This window comes from Rhopalosiphum padi, chromosome 4, assembly GCF_020882245.1.
Source record: "Rhopalosiphum padi isolate XX-2018 chromosome 4, ASM2088224v1, whole genome shotgun sequence".
NCBI classification, from domain to species: domain Eukaryota; kingdom Metazoa; phylum Arthropoda; class Insecta; order Hemiptera; family Aphididae; genus Rhopalosiphum; species Rhopalosiphum padi.
In genome coordinates, this window is record NC_083600.1 from 22253322 (window position 1) to 22269456 (window position 16135).

Consider the following 16135-nt stretch of genomic DNA (forward strand, 5'->3'; position numbering starts at 1 on the left):
CGCCTTAATATTTAGACTATGCAGCTACAATTGCACTTTGTATTGCATTGAATCGATTCCGTAAGTGAACACAGAGTTATTATACAAATAAGTATTGTAGGATTCATGGTTTGTAGTTGAAACAACAGCCGATACATGCAGACAGTTTAATGGTATGACAAAAGAAATTGGAAGGTAACTCAGAAGGCGTGGGGATAGAAAATATAGGTAGTAAATATAAATTAGACATATTGTATTTATATATTTTAGACATAATGCGTTTATTTCAACAACCAAAATTATAATTAAAATAACAGAGGGAAATGAATTAAAGTTTGGCTGTACATCAAAATTCGAGTATACCTCGTCAATAAGTAAGTCACCGCAACGCACCCATTTGCTAAACTTGAACTCGATTTCATACGAAGAACGATTCTTAGCGGATACCGGTCTGTCATTGACGAAACAACAGGTTTGACTAGTCAGACCATGGCCTAACCTAATGCCGACAGGTTATTGGTCTCAGAAATGATACAGATGAGATACATAATAATATGTTGTAATAAATTAAAAAAGACAATTGTAAAAAAACTAAAATACCGTTTTTATAATTATTTTTCCGAAATGTAGAAATTATTTATATACAGGATGTATAATATTAGCTTGTTTTAACTGGGTTTTTAAATTTATTTTATTAAAATCAACAAATTAAAATTATGTGTACGTATTTTTATTTCTATTTAATTTATTTGTCTATATTTATTTAGTTCAATATAAAGTACTATGTTCGATTGCGGAGGGATAAATAAGTGTTAGCTTTTAAAAGGGCCAAATGTAAACTCCTACACGAATAACCTTTTTACCTGAATCATCATAAAATATAAACTCCTACACTAATATCTTTTAAAATTTTTCCCTGAAAATCAAAGATATTGTAATCTCCTACATAGAAATTTTTATCTAGTTTAGTCTAATGAATCTTTTGCGTCTTTCACCGTTTTGTGCAGTAAAGTTAGTCACAGACAGACAAAAATAATCTCTAAATATCAATTCATACTTAAGCAAAAAAATTAATATATATGAGGAGAAATTTCACGTTTTGAGTTTATCTCTAAAGTATGCCTTAAAAATAGACGTAAATGATTATGACTAAATACTGTTTTATTGAATTTTTTATTATTTTGTTTCAAAAAAAATTTTATTTTAAGCTTAAATGATTTTGACTATTGTTTTATTATATTTTTCAAACAATTTTATATATATATATATATTACACTGAACTATATAATGATAGTCCCCAGCCAATTATAAAGGCTGCTCAGTTTAAAAAAACTTAAATTTACTAACAGTCAAATTCGAATTCTAAACATTTTTGTCTTATCCATTAGCGTAAACAGACATTTTTAGACGCTTCAACCTAATAACTAGTGGTTACTTCTACTTTATTCTAGCTGATGCAACAAATCAGTTTGTATAGGTAATAGGAATATAAAAAAATAAAACATTGAATAGCTAATAAATTTTTTTTTAAATTTTTATTGTATAAACCTATTGCTTTGTGCAAATATTTTAATAATCGTATCGGTATGGTTTGATTACGTTACGTTCTGGGGGGGGGGGGGTTAAGCCCCTCAATTATCCCCTAATAACCGCCTATGCACTCAGCAGTTCACGTTAGGTTAGGTTAGGTTAACCTAATCTAGCTATTCGTTAACTTTAATGTTAGAGTGACTTATTATTCGCGAGAACATAAAATATTTGTTGTTTTCGTTTATTTCATACTACGGGGAACGTGTACCTGTAAATACTTGTTCATGTTTATCACGTTATGTATCATACACCGTCTGGATCAGAGAAACAATTTAAAAATATAAAATTCTATGACGTATGATGGCGTTGGACTTCTTTCAAGGTTAACAAGTGGTATACGTCATTGCAAAAAGTAAATTAACATATAATGAATAACTTCTGTTGGACGTGCGCAAAGAACGGTTATCCTCAATATAAAATAATATATGTATGATTCTGACGTCATGCGCCAGCCAAATAGAACGAGTGGCTGTAAAACGGATTTGTTGTTCAAAACAAAGACAGCCATTGGAAATGCAGAACCATTTATTTAATACGTCTTCTACTTTCTGACCAACATGATCGTTACGTCTGATCTTCAGTTTGAGCGTAAGAACACTAAGAACCTATCCCCTCAATAACAACCTGTTTGGAAATACCGAGTCCACCGTGTAACGTCTGGTTTATGCCTTTTTACAAGCAATAATCGGTGTGTTTTTACGCTCCTATAACCTTACTACAGTATGGTCTATAGGTAGCTAAGCCAAGGAAGACATATTTATATTTTATATAAAACTATACCATACGGTATATTCGATAAATTTTTGAATATACGATTTCAAGAACCTTACGTACATTTGGGGGAAAGAAATAGCGTAATTTTTTAAATTTGTATTTTATAAAATTAGAATCGAGTTGATTTATTTAAAAATTTAAGCAAATAGGTATTGTCAAAGAAAATACTGTCTACAAGAATTTCATTTTCTGGAATTATTTTTTACATTATAGTTTTTGATTGAACAAATTGTTATTGTTAATACTGAATAGTTATGTACAATTTAGATTTTAAATTTCGAGTATTTTTCGCCTTACTAGCTGACGCCTACGACAACCAAAAATGTACATGGTAAAATTTTCCAAAACCAAAAATGTCCATGGTAAAATTGTCCAAAATAAACTAAGTAAAAGACCTCGTTAAAAATATTTACAACATTGATTATAATAATATTTAAAAAAAAAATAAACAATTATTTCATTATTGCGGTAGTCAGGTATGAAAAGCGTATTTATACAACATTGATTATAATATTTAAAAAAATAATTAATAATTCTTTCGTTATTGAATATAAAAATAAATAAAAAAATTGATTATAAAAATGTCCAAAAAAAACCCAGGTAATTATTGCCTAATTAAAATGTATGAATGTCAACGATATACATTTTAAAAAGTTTTCTATACTTCTTTCTTTATTATTATACTCTTCGCAAATTTTTTTAAATTTTTCTTGCATATTAATATACATTTTTTTTTGCCGGAGGTTGTCCTATATCTCTTTGCCCAATTTTAACTAAATTTTACCATGGACATTCTTGGTTTCGGACATTTTCACCTCGGACATTATTGGTTTCGGACATTTTTGTATAATACCGACGCCTACAACCACGTCGTATTTTCACTAGCTATCCAGTACGTATGTTAGAATAAATATAGAATTTTGTTCAAATGAGCAGAAAATGTAAACACGCCTTTTGTATTTAAGCATATTGTCAGTGGCTGTGCTAACAAAGCGTTATAATTTATTTCGAGATATTAATGTGCGTACTTTTAAAAATCACATAATTACTAATTATTTATTTATTTAATAGTTATTTATTTATTTTATTTATCACCATTCATCACATTATTATATTAAACCTGTTGAGTGTTATCCATTTACGCCTTGAAGGTGAGAGTCTGCATCCACACTTGCAAATCACAACGCGTTGTTCGGATTTCCCTAGTGAATATTATAATAATAAAATATTAGTCAATTTACAGTTAAATACTAGATCCATTGTTTGCGATCGCTTAGTACAGCTATAAAAACAGCTGATACACCTGGATAGTTCGATGCTGTATTAGAAAAAAATATTGTAATGGAAACCCGAAGGTCGTTTGACTAGACACTAGAATACGACATAGATGTAAGTTCACGTGCACGCCGATGGCTGGCGTAAAAATAGAAACGATAATAAAACACATTAGTTCAATTTGTATTTATAAAGTTGAATGATATTTTCTTAAAAGAAACTAAATTCACAAATTTGAGAAAAACAGTTTTATTGTGAATTATTACGTTGTTTGGTATTGAAAAGTCCTTTCGTTAAATAATTTTGGTATGCACGAAAATATTTTGAAATATTAATAAAATTATGTTAGAACTGTTAGAAGGCAAAGGTAAACGGATTATACACATTTCTATAGGATAATATAGATAGAATAAAGAACATAATATCAAATTTTGTTAAATATTTAAAAAAAAATTAAAATTAAAATTTTTAAATTTTATCAACATTATTTTCTCCCCAGTATTAACTAGTCAAAATTAAAAAATGTTCAATAATTATTAAGAGCGTCAGGAAAAACCCTAAAAAAGTAACGGAAAAACGGAAATTTTTACGCATAACCAGTTTTTGACAAAATCGAATTTTTTTATTTTGCTGTAACTCAAAAACGAATCATTGTAAATACTTTAAATTTTCACCAAATGTTTATATTAGCGTTATCTATTTAGGATTAAATTTGAAATGCAGATAAAAAAAATTTGGCAATCCAAAAAAATCATTAAAATTGAATAAAAAGTGTATTGTAAGTTGTACTTATTGCTATATAAAAAAAAAAATCAAAAATCGTTCGTCACAATTTTTGCTTATAAGCATTTAAAGTTCAAATGCAGTTTACGAAATATGTGAAAATCGCAAAAATTTTTAATAAGTTATTAAATTATTTATTTATAGAATATAATAATAAAAAATAAAAATATTATTAACAAGTGTAATATTTTTTTAAAATTACAAAATATTAGAATGTATTAAAAAGGTCCTATGCCACTAATAATGTTTAATTATTTATAGAAAAAAAATTTATTTTTAAATGTGATATTATTTAATCGAAATTATGATGAATGGTATTTGAGTGTAAATTGATTAATAGAAAACCCGTGTTTTGTTTCTACTGAATACTGCAGAAAAGTTATAAAATATATAATTAGGTTCCTTTAAACAAACAACCATCACAAAATAAAAAATAAAAAACAATAAAAACCGATAAACAATTTACAGATTATATTGTTAATTGACATTTTATAACAATTTGTACCTAATTACTTTCTACACTAAATACTAATACAATGTTATCGGAATATAAGTAAGCACCTAATATTATTTTCATTCTTTTTAAGTAAGAAAATCTATTGTTCTATACCTTAAAGAATGTTTTGGAGGTATTTCCTACGTTATGGCATGTGATCTGTATTGACCGCGATGACATAGTTCATATTATATTTATCCTTGATATTGTTTTCTGGCTCGTGAAAAAAGACCCGGGAAAACTGTCGCGACTGCGGTGTCGGTAAATTACATCAGGCCGCGATTTATAATGACCGCCATCACCGCTGTGTTATAAAATTATCGTTTTCGAGAAGAATTGTATACTTGTAAAATATTCATTGACGAGAATAATGATTATTAAATTGTTGTTTGCTATGTATGTAATTTACCAGAGTGAGATTACGTATTATTAAATTCATCGTGTATTTGAGACGGTTTATATTTCATTTTGAAGGGCATTTATTATTCTGCAGTAGATATTATTAATTTTGTATTTCATATATAAACAAAACTATGTATCTCGGTTTTTGTATTCTATGTTGAATTTCGTGAGACTAAGTGCTGTTAGGTAAACAATGAGCAATTCATAAATTGTTTATGATATTTGATTTTGATTGTAGATAATAGAAAAAAATAATAAACACCGTTGTAAAACCAATATATTTCTCAATTCTTTTAAAGTTTAAAAATGTTTAAATATTTTATAATCGACAACAATAGTTACCTATAATAATATTTATTATCCGGAAACCCGATGATCACTAGACACTAATATTTTATTTATCTAACTATTCTAACTCCTCAAAATACAAGTACCTACCTATCTGGTCGCGAAGATCTGTGTTATGTGCATGCTTGATGCGATATGATAAACACACGTCTAAGTGTACCCGTTTTATCTAATTTTATATGTTATTAGTTATTATTAGGCATTCTGATGTTTTTGTTTTGTGGTACTTACATTTCAATATCAGGTCTGGTAGCAAGGTCAGGGTCACACTAAGGGGAGGTACAGTAGAAAATTACTGATTCGTTGTTACTTACAAAGTTATAATGATGGACAAAGATTAAAAAAGGACCGGAAATAAAACTGTTATTCATAGTCTGTGGTAATAATCGAAGGTCGTTGTTTTAATAAAAATTACGTTTTAGCTAGTTTATGATAAAATAATAACATACATTATTGTTAAAATGACCATCGACCGTTTTAGTGAAGTAAATAAAATGTACGATTGTGTAGACTGGCGGCCTATAACTCTGTTAACTGCAGCAATGATAACAATTATTGTAATAACACAAATACTTTTATTTTATTATAAATAAATATTATAACAAAAAACTTGAAGTGTTTATAATATATAAAAAAAAATGTAAGTCGGATAACAAAAATATACCATCAAAACTTTGTATAATACTTTTCGAGATTGACGTAAACATCGTAAACATGTATATAATATAATATAATATACAGTTGTACTATTCTTGTGGGGCGTTTCCAATAATGTTTACAATTGATATATTTGCAGAATGATTGTAGAACAGGTTAGGTTTCTGCATGAACACCTAATGAGGCGCTTTGTATATAATACTCAAACTCTTACAGTAAAGCATTTTATGAGATTGTACCTATAAAGAAATTTGCAAATTTTCGTGATTTTTATGAACACAGTAAAAAGTCGAATTTTTAAACGATTATTAAGAACATTGTGAAATGTACTTTCGATATTTTTTATTATCTTTAAGAATAAATTATGAGGAATGTTATATTTAATTTTCAAGTTTTTTGACGTACAAACAAATAAGCATAACACTGTGAAAATGTTTTGAAAATTATGTCATGTCTAAAAAAAGCAAATATAAATTTTACAATGAATTCAGATTTCTGCAGTAATTCATTTTTAATTTGTTGATAGCAACAAAAAAAAAAACCAGTATAACTATTGTTATTCTCGAAAACATGTTTTTCCTAAAGAATAAATTGGGATGATAATGATTAGTTAATCTGTCTGTGGTACAGGTGTACGACTATATGCATTAAAAACATTTACTGGTTGTTACCAATGTACCTACTTATATTTATAATTGTTCATTGTTAATAAATTTAAATTTTAAGAATGTAATTATTATTGTTTTTAAGTAAATATAGGTAGTACACGTACTGTAGATTTTAATTAATTGATGTACTAATGTTTTAATTCAGGTTTTAATCGTGTATAATACTATGCCACTGTTTGCGTACGGTCTGTTATATAGTAGATAATTATTACGCGCGTAGACACGATAACAATAGGAAGGGAAGGGTTTCCTCTATTAAAATCATTGAAACTCTTTCGTTCTGTGTGTGTTATGTATCGACTTAGCAAAATGTGAAAAAGTTGTTCCTTAATTAGTTTTTTTTTTTTTTTACAATTTTAATGGTGGCATAATTTAACGCGGTGTTAAAACCAAATCATAAATTTATATTATAATAATACTTAATAAAAAAAAACAACTAACTTTATTTTATCAAAATATAATTAAACAGTAATTCTATTATATTAATGCATCTAGATAAGATTTGCTTATGCGTTACCTATATATATATGTGCGTATAATTGTATGATAATTTAAGAACAATATTTTTCTGACACAAAATCTATCTGTCTTTTTTTCTCTTGTACTTGGTACATATAGGTACTATATATACATACCAACCAGTGACCGATTGTGTCGTGTCCAAAACAATAAAATATAAAACAATAAAGCATTGCTTTATCGAGTGTATCTCGTCATAGAGTAGGCCAATGCGTTTATGAGTGTGTTCAATTTGGATTTATAATGATAGATCGTTGTATACGACGAAAAGCGGCGATATTTGATTAGATATTATACAGTCCAAAAATATATATTTTTTTATTTTAAACAATTTTAATATTATGATATGTATAATAATATGATTACTGCGTTATCGTATCGAATTTTCGTTTTTATTTATTGAAATATCTAATCTTAAAATAATAACATAATTTTGTATTATCATCAATATACATAATATAATTGAATATGCATTAAAAAACTGTAATAATGAACGGACGGGCCTGTATAAATGTTATATTCTAATATGCTTGTTACACGCGACAATATATTATATACATAGTGCAGGAACTTAAATTATAATGTTGTTAAAGTTAAATTTAAAATTTTTTTTTTTATTTTGATAATATTTAATGTTGATCAATGAGAAAATAAGTCTATTATCAATCCTACCACGGTTACGTCGCTTAACTCGCTGTTTCCTTATTGCAGACAAAGTAATAAAAACCACGTGAGTTGCGGACGAAACCTAAAAAGGTAACATACGAATTGCGCGGACACAAATATACCATATTAATTGCAAACAAATTTCCAACTATTATTTTTTACATAACAATTGTAGAAGTTGGACAATATGTCAACATTAGTGTTTGATATCGACGATTGACATCACTGGACTGATTACTTATCAGCATTAAGATTGTGCCGATGCTTTTGAAATGGCTATTATAAATATTTTTAAATCAGTCTAACGACAACCTTACAACAATAACCTCTGTTACAAATTACAATATGTACAGTAAAAAACTTGGAGAGTTATGCGTGATTGACGGTTTTAAGTTTTGTTTTCATCGTATAATGCGCGATGAAAATCAACGGCGGGTGTGCACCAAAAAACCGTATAATGTATATTTAAATTTTGATACACACGGTGTTCGAATAGAAAAATATAATCTTGAACATAACCACGCGGTAATCGAAGAACGATTAATTGTACGGCAGAAGGTAAGCAATATTGTCAGGCGCAAAATGGTAGAGCAGTTATGTGTACGTTCCCGAAAAATGATATACTTTCTGAGATTTCACCAGATGATTTGATTATATTAGACACAGAGGATATACATTTAATCCAAAAAATATGCACACTGCTCGTAGGAGTAAGTACCTATCCAATATTACCCTAAAACACTTTTAAAATTGTACGCGATGGTACCCGATGTAGTAGAGGGTAGCTGAAAAATGAATTATTGATATTAACACTAATAAAAGTGTTGTGTGTTTTACTACGTTAAAATAAAAAATTTTCAAAAATGTATTTTTTCAAGCTGTCCATCTCAATTTACTTAATTATTCGTGGTTTATGGAGTAAAAAATAGTACTTACGTAGCATTATTTTTTTGTTTGTTAGAGGGAAAATCTGTTAACGATTATTTTACAGCATTTGAGTTTTTAAAACAACGTTCACCAATACTATCAACAACTAATCATATTGATTTTGAACAATCTATCCACTCAGCTGTTAATCTATAGCGTAGCTAATGAGTAAAATAAAATGCTGTGTCGGTTTCATCTCAGACAAGCTTGGTACAGAAAAATGCAGTCATTAGGTTTACCTAAAGTATATATATATATATATACTTATATAGTATATACATATATAGTACTGAGAATGAAAAGGGAGACTTTTTAAAAACATTTTTCGGCCTATCATTTTTGTCATTTAAAGAGATGGACGACTACTGTCTACTTTACAGTTAACATTATCGCATTATTTATATACGCTGCCGCCTGAGTGTACCTACAGCTATAGGTACATGATTTTACAGATTATATTCATATTATATAAAATATATAGATTCTGCAATGTTTCCTCCAGTAATATAGGCAGATTTTCTTCTTAGATTTCACGAACCACAAATGCTTGTAAAGTTTTCATGCTAAACTTAATGATATGTGATATGTTTTATACTTCTATTTTAATATACATCAATTGATTGGAGCCTTAAATAAAGTTCAGATTAGTAGTTATACGAAAATGAATTGTACTGCTATGCGAAATTTAAAACGAGCAAAAAGAACTGTCAAAAAGGTGGCATTTATCAACAAAAACATATTGCAATAGTTCAGTAGTTAAATTATTGAATTGTTATTTATACAGGCTATTTCAAAAAAAATTTGCCACAAAATCTATAATATTTATAAAAAAAACCATTTACAATCTATGATGAAAATAAATATTTTATAAAAAAAACATTTTAAGAATAACGATTGCTCATTTGCAAGACACAAATATTTTTTACTAATTTTTTTGGTATGTGTGCGAAGGAAAATATTTATATCCACAATTAGTGTTATGATAACGAAACTCGTCTCCGTAATTATTATGATATAAATTATAATATTGACTTGAATAATTCGATCGTAACTTGTATACAGCCCCCTGTACTCAAATTATAGAAATTCTGGTTTATTAATTTGTTTTCTTTATGGGATTTACAATCAAGTGGGAAATGGCGTGGGTGCTAACTGTGTTATTTATTAAACATTGATATGTATTTACCACATTGTCGTATATTGTCCATTGAGTATTATTGTCGTCTGTTCTATAAAAATTCTTTAAATATATGTATTTATTTTAACACAAATTGAAATCCACGAAGTTACTAAATTTACTACGTTATGATTTTATGACGAGATAATTGTCTGGCGTTGTAGCGAGTGAAGAAAGACGAGTGTGCATATGTGTTACATATTATTTACAACCGTCAACCAGGTGTTGACTGTAGTGGGGTTTTTAGTTTTTTACCATTTAGTTAGAAATTGCACAATCAATATGATTTTACTTTTATTATGAATTATCAAATAACTTCTTGCTAATTTTTTCTCGGGTTGCCTTGATTATTAAATTATATATATAAATTTGACGTGAATGCATGTGTTTTAAAGGGGAGGGGAGATCTATGAAAAATATGCGTCTGACTAAGTTGAAATAGTAGCTAAAAGTGGGCAGTCTTTCCCCGCTCAAACAAATTTGTTTCTATTATTATTTGCAGTTTTGCTTTAAATAAATGTAATCATTAAGGGTTCAACAGTTTATATGGTTTACAGTGCGGTGGACGTACAGTGTTAACGTTCTCAATAGTCAATTGTTACTTCTGTACATTAGAACTTAAATCCTAGTCTTGATGCGTTAAATCTAAAATTAAAAATGGAAACAAGCGTAGCAGAATCATTCAGAAATGGGATAGTTTTAATCACGGGAAGTACTGGATTTTTGGGAAAAATTCTCACTGAAAAGTTACTCCGATCTTGTCCAGTCAAAAACGTCGTAGTGCTTGTCAGAAGTAAAAAAGAACTGAATGCTAGTGAGAGGGTTGCAAAAATATACAAACAAGCAGTAAGTCCAATATTGTTGTTATAGGTATCTCAAGTGCAGTTTTGATGATTTTATTTAAATTAACGTTGTAAATACAAATTTTAAATCTAAATTAATTACGTGTTTATACAACTCGCTTAAAAAAAATATCTATCTTTATAGCTATTATTAACTTAAACATAATTATTGGAACTCATAAAATTTATACAAAGTATTTAATTTAAATAAACAATTGTTGATTATTGTCAGTTAGTAATATTTAATTAAAAAATAATATTTATATACAAGATACAGTGAATAACAAGTGTCTAAGTATCATTTTTAATTTTAAACATTAGTAAATATTCAAAAGATAACTTATTGTACATAGGAATGAACATGATAATTTATATGAGAAACGTTGACTATAAATGTCACGTCTTAAAATACAAAACAAAACATTTTTATTAACATTGAAATGTATTAATGTAAAATTTAGCTTATCATAAAATACTCATTTTTAAAGTATTGAGATATTTAATTTATAATTAGAATATGTGTATATAATATATATTATAATATGATTTGATTATTAGTACATTCAAATGTCTAGTATTGATACGTAATAAACTATCTATGCTAAAAAGACGGTAAAATTGAAAGTTCCAATTTATTAGTTTTAGATAGCAATTAAAAAACCAGACAGTATTATTATATATATTTTTTTGAATTGATAATTATTTAACATTGATATGGAAACTTACAGAAAAATTTAAATCTACTTCAGAAATTAAATTGTATTCATAGGCTGAATAATTTTGATCAATATTTATTCATTTTTTTTTTTTTTGATTGGATTGGTTAGAAATTATAGCCCTGTTTTGATATAGCATGATAAGATATTATTCATAGGTATCTCTTGTTTAGAAATATGTATATAAATGATAAGTCGTGTTTACTAAACTTTTTATCCAAATTTGAGAAACAGTCTTGCTGTGTATATAGGTTCTTGGCATATTTTCTGTTTTATTATACATTTTTCATGACCATTATAATCCAATACATATTTGGGGGAGCAATTAAAATATTTATGAGGGCTCAAACTCCGCAAGCCACCACTTATTTGAACATAAAACTATCTTTTAATTATTAGTTTTTAGATTATTTCATAAAATAATTAAAATATATTTTGATGAACACGCGTATTATTTAAAATAGGTTTGTAAAATAATGAATAATAAGTTAGGTAAATGTACACAGAAATAATAATAATAATTCGTATTTATATTTGAAATTAAAACATTATTAATTTTTTCAGTTATTTGATCGAATTCGTCATGAAAAACCAGATTTTACGAAATCTATTAAAATAATTGAAGGAAATTTAGAGGAACCATCATTGGGATTATCGTTAAATGATCTTGAGTGGATGATAGAAAATGTTAATTTTGTTTTTCATTGTGCAGCAACGATTAAATTCAACGAACCTCTTGATTTGGCCTCAAAAATAAATATCCAAGGTACCGAAAATTTGTTGACACTAGCGTCAAAAATGAAAAATCTTAAGGTAATTACGATATATTAATATTTGTATATTACATAATATGTAATAAAACACTGTAGAAACAATCAACAACAAAATTGTCTATAGCCGTCATACAAGCCGAATGCTTTATTTTTTTAATACGGAAACGCGTTTGTGTAGATATTAAAAAATGATTACTGAAATATTTGGTAATATAAGAACGATTTGACTTCACAGGGTTTCGTGCACGTGTCGACTGCTTATTCGCACTGTCCGAGGAATGAAATCAAAGAAGAATACTATAACGTTCCGGTCACGGCGACGGAGTTGAAAAATATGTTGGTTGACAACGTACCAACTTCTAGGTAAATATTATATTATACACATTTCGATTGATGAATCATTTCTCACGCTGTTTATAAAAATAATAATCACGTGAACGATAGCATTATAGAGGATTGGCCGAATACGTACACTTTTACGAAAGCAGTCACGGAAAACGTAATATTAACAAATGAAAATTGCTTGCCCGTATCAATATTTCGTCCTTCGATCAGTAAGAATAGAGATTTAGTAGTTTTATAATAATTTAAATAGTGAGTTGTTGAAAAACGAGAATTATATCGACGCGTACCTACTACTGTTATAGTCGGATGTACGAAATCGGAACCGGAACCTGGGTGGTTGGAAAACATGAACGGGCCGACAGGCCTGATTGCCGGGGTCATGGTTGGATTTTTACGGACGGCACCAAACATCGGGAACAATATAACAGATATTATCCCTGCCGATTACACCGTCAACGCGTTGATTAGCGTCATGTGGGATACAGTCAACAGGTACGTAATGACGTAAACGATTTTCTTCGCGCGACGGGCACACGCTTTAATTATAATTTCGATGATTTTTCAGACACAAACAGTCGAATGGCGTACCTCTCGAGGCACCGAAAATATATAATTACGTTTCTTGCATCGAAAGCCCTTTGACGTGGGGTAGGTATATCAAAGAAATGCACGATCAGTTTTATGCAGCTCCGCCTTTGCAAGCGATGTGGTACGGTTTTTATATTGCATATACGAATTTCATAGTTGGAAGCATTTTGAGATTTTTCTTACACCGAATACCAGCCACATTTATGGATTTGATGTTGATTATGTCCGGTAAATCTCCTAAGTGAGTGTTTGTATTTTTTATCGCTTATAATATGTATAAATATGAGATATATATTTGTACCAGATTACCTTTTTTTTATAATAGGTTTAATAATAATAATAATAATAATATCTCAATAGGAACGATTTTATATTGTTTTTGTTCGCATAGTTATGTTATTTATTCGAACTAACTAATTATAATGTTTATAATTGCGAGTTAAATGCTACAATTGAACAAATCTATGATAAGCAAATATTTTTCAGAGTTAAGAATTCAAAGTTGTCTTATTTAAGTACTCATAAAAAATTGTCTATGTTTTTTTTATGGTTTACAATGTTGCAATGAATGTACTGTTTTTAAATTTAAACTTGTATTAAGAAATTGTGTAGTAGTTTAGTATGTGTCGTTATAGGAGTCATTCCGTATGATTTATTCTAAAATTTATCAGTTATTACCTATATATTGCATTTTTACATTTTATATTCAGGGTAGTTTGCATAGATCAATTTCAAGCATTGTTACTTATGCAAGATTTAAACTTTCAAGTCTAAATATATATTATTTTTAATTCCATTTATATAATATTACGAGTTCACATAAATAAAGTCATTAACATAATCTAGGTAGTATTTAGTAACACAAATAAAATTAATTATTAAATTAAAGCTAAAATAAATCAATAAATTATGTATACACGAAAAAAAATATCAATATAAATATTTGACGTATTAGGTGTATGATAAACATTCAATTTTGTTAAATTTTAATTTTAAGTATGTATCACCTATATATATTTGAAATTTCTTGTACAGGTTCTTTATTTTCAATTAATTATATTGTATTTAACATTTTCTGTGGTACGAACTACGGTGTGTTGGATTTAGGATCTTAATTTTGTAGTAATATTAAAAACTATAAAAGAATAATATTATGAGTTCGCCTTCTTTTATAATATTGTTTTCGAAAATAATTTATAGTACATTTATTTTATTATATTAATTTTATACAGAATGTTGAGAATGTATTCAAAATCAGAAAATATGATCGATTTACTCCACGAGTTTTCTATAAGACAATGGCTATTTGATAATAGAAATACTAGAGAATTGTGGTCGTCGCTAAGTGAAGACGACCAAAATACGTTCCGGTTCAGTTTAAAAACATTTGACTGGAGTTCGTATATAGAAAGCTATTATCGCGGTATTAGGAAACACATACTTCATGAAGATCTAAGCAACGTTGATAGGGCGTTATCAAAACATAAAAAGTACGTCTTACCAAATACTATAATTTAATTTATTAGTTGTTTACGTTTATTTATTTGGTTTTTATGTTTTTAGGTTATTGAGGCTGCATCAGTTCTGTGTTGTTCTAATTATGTATCTAGTATTCCATTTGTGTTGGATGTTTATAAAATATTTGTTTTGAATGAGTTATCACTATTACATATTTGTTTAATATTGTACGTACCTTAAATGTATATTATAAGCAAATAAATTATTTTTTATGAAACCTAAGTAGTAGATATGTCAAGTTACTATTGTGGGTATTGTATTTTATAATTTTGATAAATATGAAAATATTTGTATATAAACTGTGTATCAAGCATTTAAATTTGTGTAATACCTTCATGTTCGTTTGTTTTTTTAGTATATTTAAGTTTTGATTAGAAACACAATTATCTAATCTCTTAATCCATATTTTCCCAAACAATTAGTTGTTATTGGATAATATTGCCTTGGAAAAAGTATTCCAGAAATATGCTAATAATTGCTGTTTATACACGACAATAGTAAGACATTTTTTAAATCGTTTGTCTAATTTCAAATCGATTGATTTTAAACGAAACCGCTGAAACACTACATTTTACAGAAGGTGTCACGCATGAAATTAAAAAAAAAACTATTATAATAAATACGATGGTTTAATTAATTTAACTGTTTCGATTATAAAGCGTCTCACGTTTTAAATTCAAAACTTCTTTAACTTCCAAAACACAATTAAAACTAATTTGATATTATTAGATAGATGAATATGTTTTTATAATGAGTATTGTACGACTTTTGTTATTCAGGAAACTCGATTTCCGCATTAATTTAATTGTGTACTACATGTTGCTGTTGCAATTATATTATAATATGTAGGTACCTACAAACGTATTATTATACAATTGTTGGTTATTCCACATTTTTCACTGAGGTTTATAATTTTGATATTTAACTGTAATTATTAATTACACTGTATTATACATACCATTATATTTATGAGGGGGGCAGAACCATCATCGAGACTAAACAGGATTATTTTAATACAAAATCGTTAACCAACAAATAATAATATAATAATAAAGTAAGTAAAAACTGTTTTTTATTAATTGTGTCGATAGA

General features: G+C 27.6%; 1 protein-coding gene across 1 annotated transcript; it reads left to right on the top strand.

Annotated features, from left to right (window-relative positions):
- The first annotated feature begins 10782 nt into the window (after nt 1-10782).
- LOC132928589 (fatty acyl-CoA reductase wat-like) lies at nt 10783-15379 on the top strand. Its single transcript, XM_060993377.1, has 8 exons — nt 10783-11107; nt 12384-12632; nt 12828-12955; nt 13037-13146; nt 13240-13429; nt 13503-13766; nt 14758-15015; nt 15089-15379. Exons 1-8 carry the CDS (start codon nt 10919-10921, stop codon nt 15174-15176), a joined length of 1476 nt encoding a protein of 491 aa, XP_060849360.1. The 5' UTR covers nt 10783-10918; the 3' UTR covers nt 15177-15379.
- The last annotated feature ends 756 nt before the right edge of the window (nt 15380-16135 follow it).

Excerpts from the sequence above, each read along its gene's own strand:
- LOC132928589 (XM_060993377.1), top strand. The coding sequence starts at position 10,919 with ATGGAAACAAGCGTAGCAGAATCATTCAGAAATGGGATAGTTTTAATC. Across the intron at positions 12,633-12,827 it reads CAAAAATGAAAAATCTTAAG|GGTTTCGTGCACGTGTCGAC; the intron begins GTAATTACGATA and ends TTGACTTCACAG. Across the intron at positions 13,147-13,239 it reads AATATTTCGTCCTTCGATCA|TCGGATGTACGAAATCGGAA; the intron begins GTAAGAATAGAG and ends CTACTGTTATAG.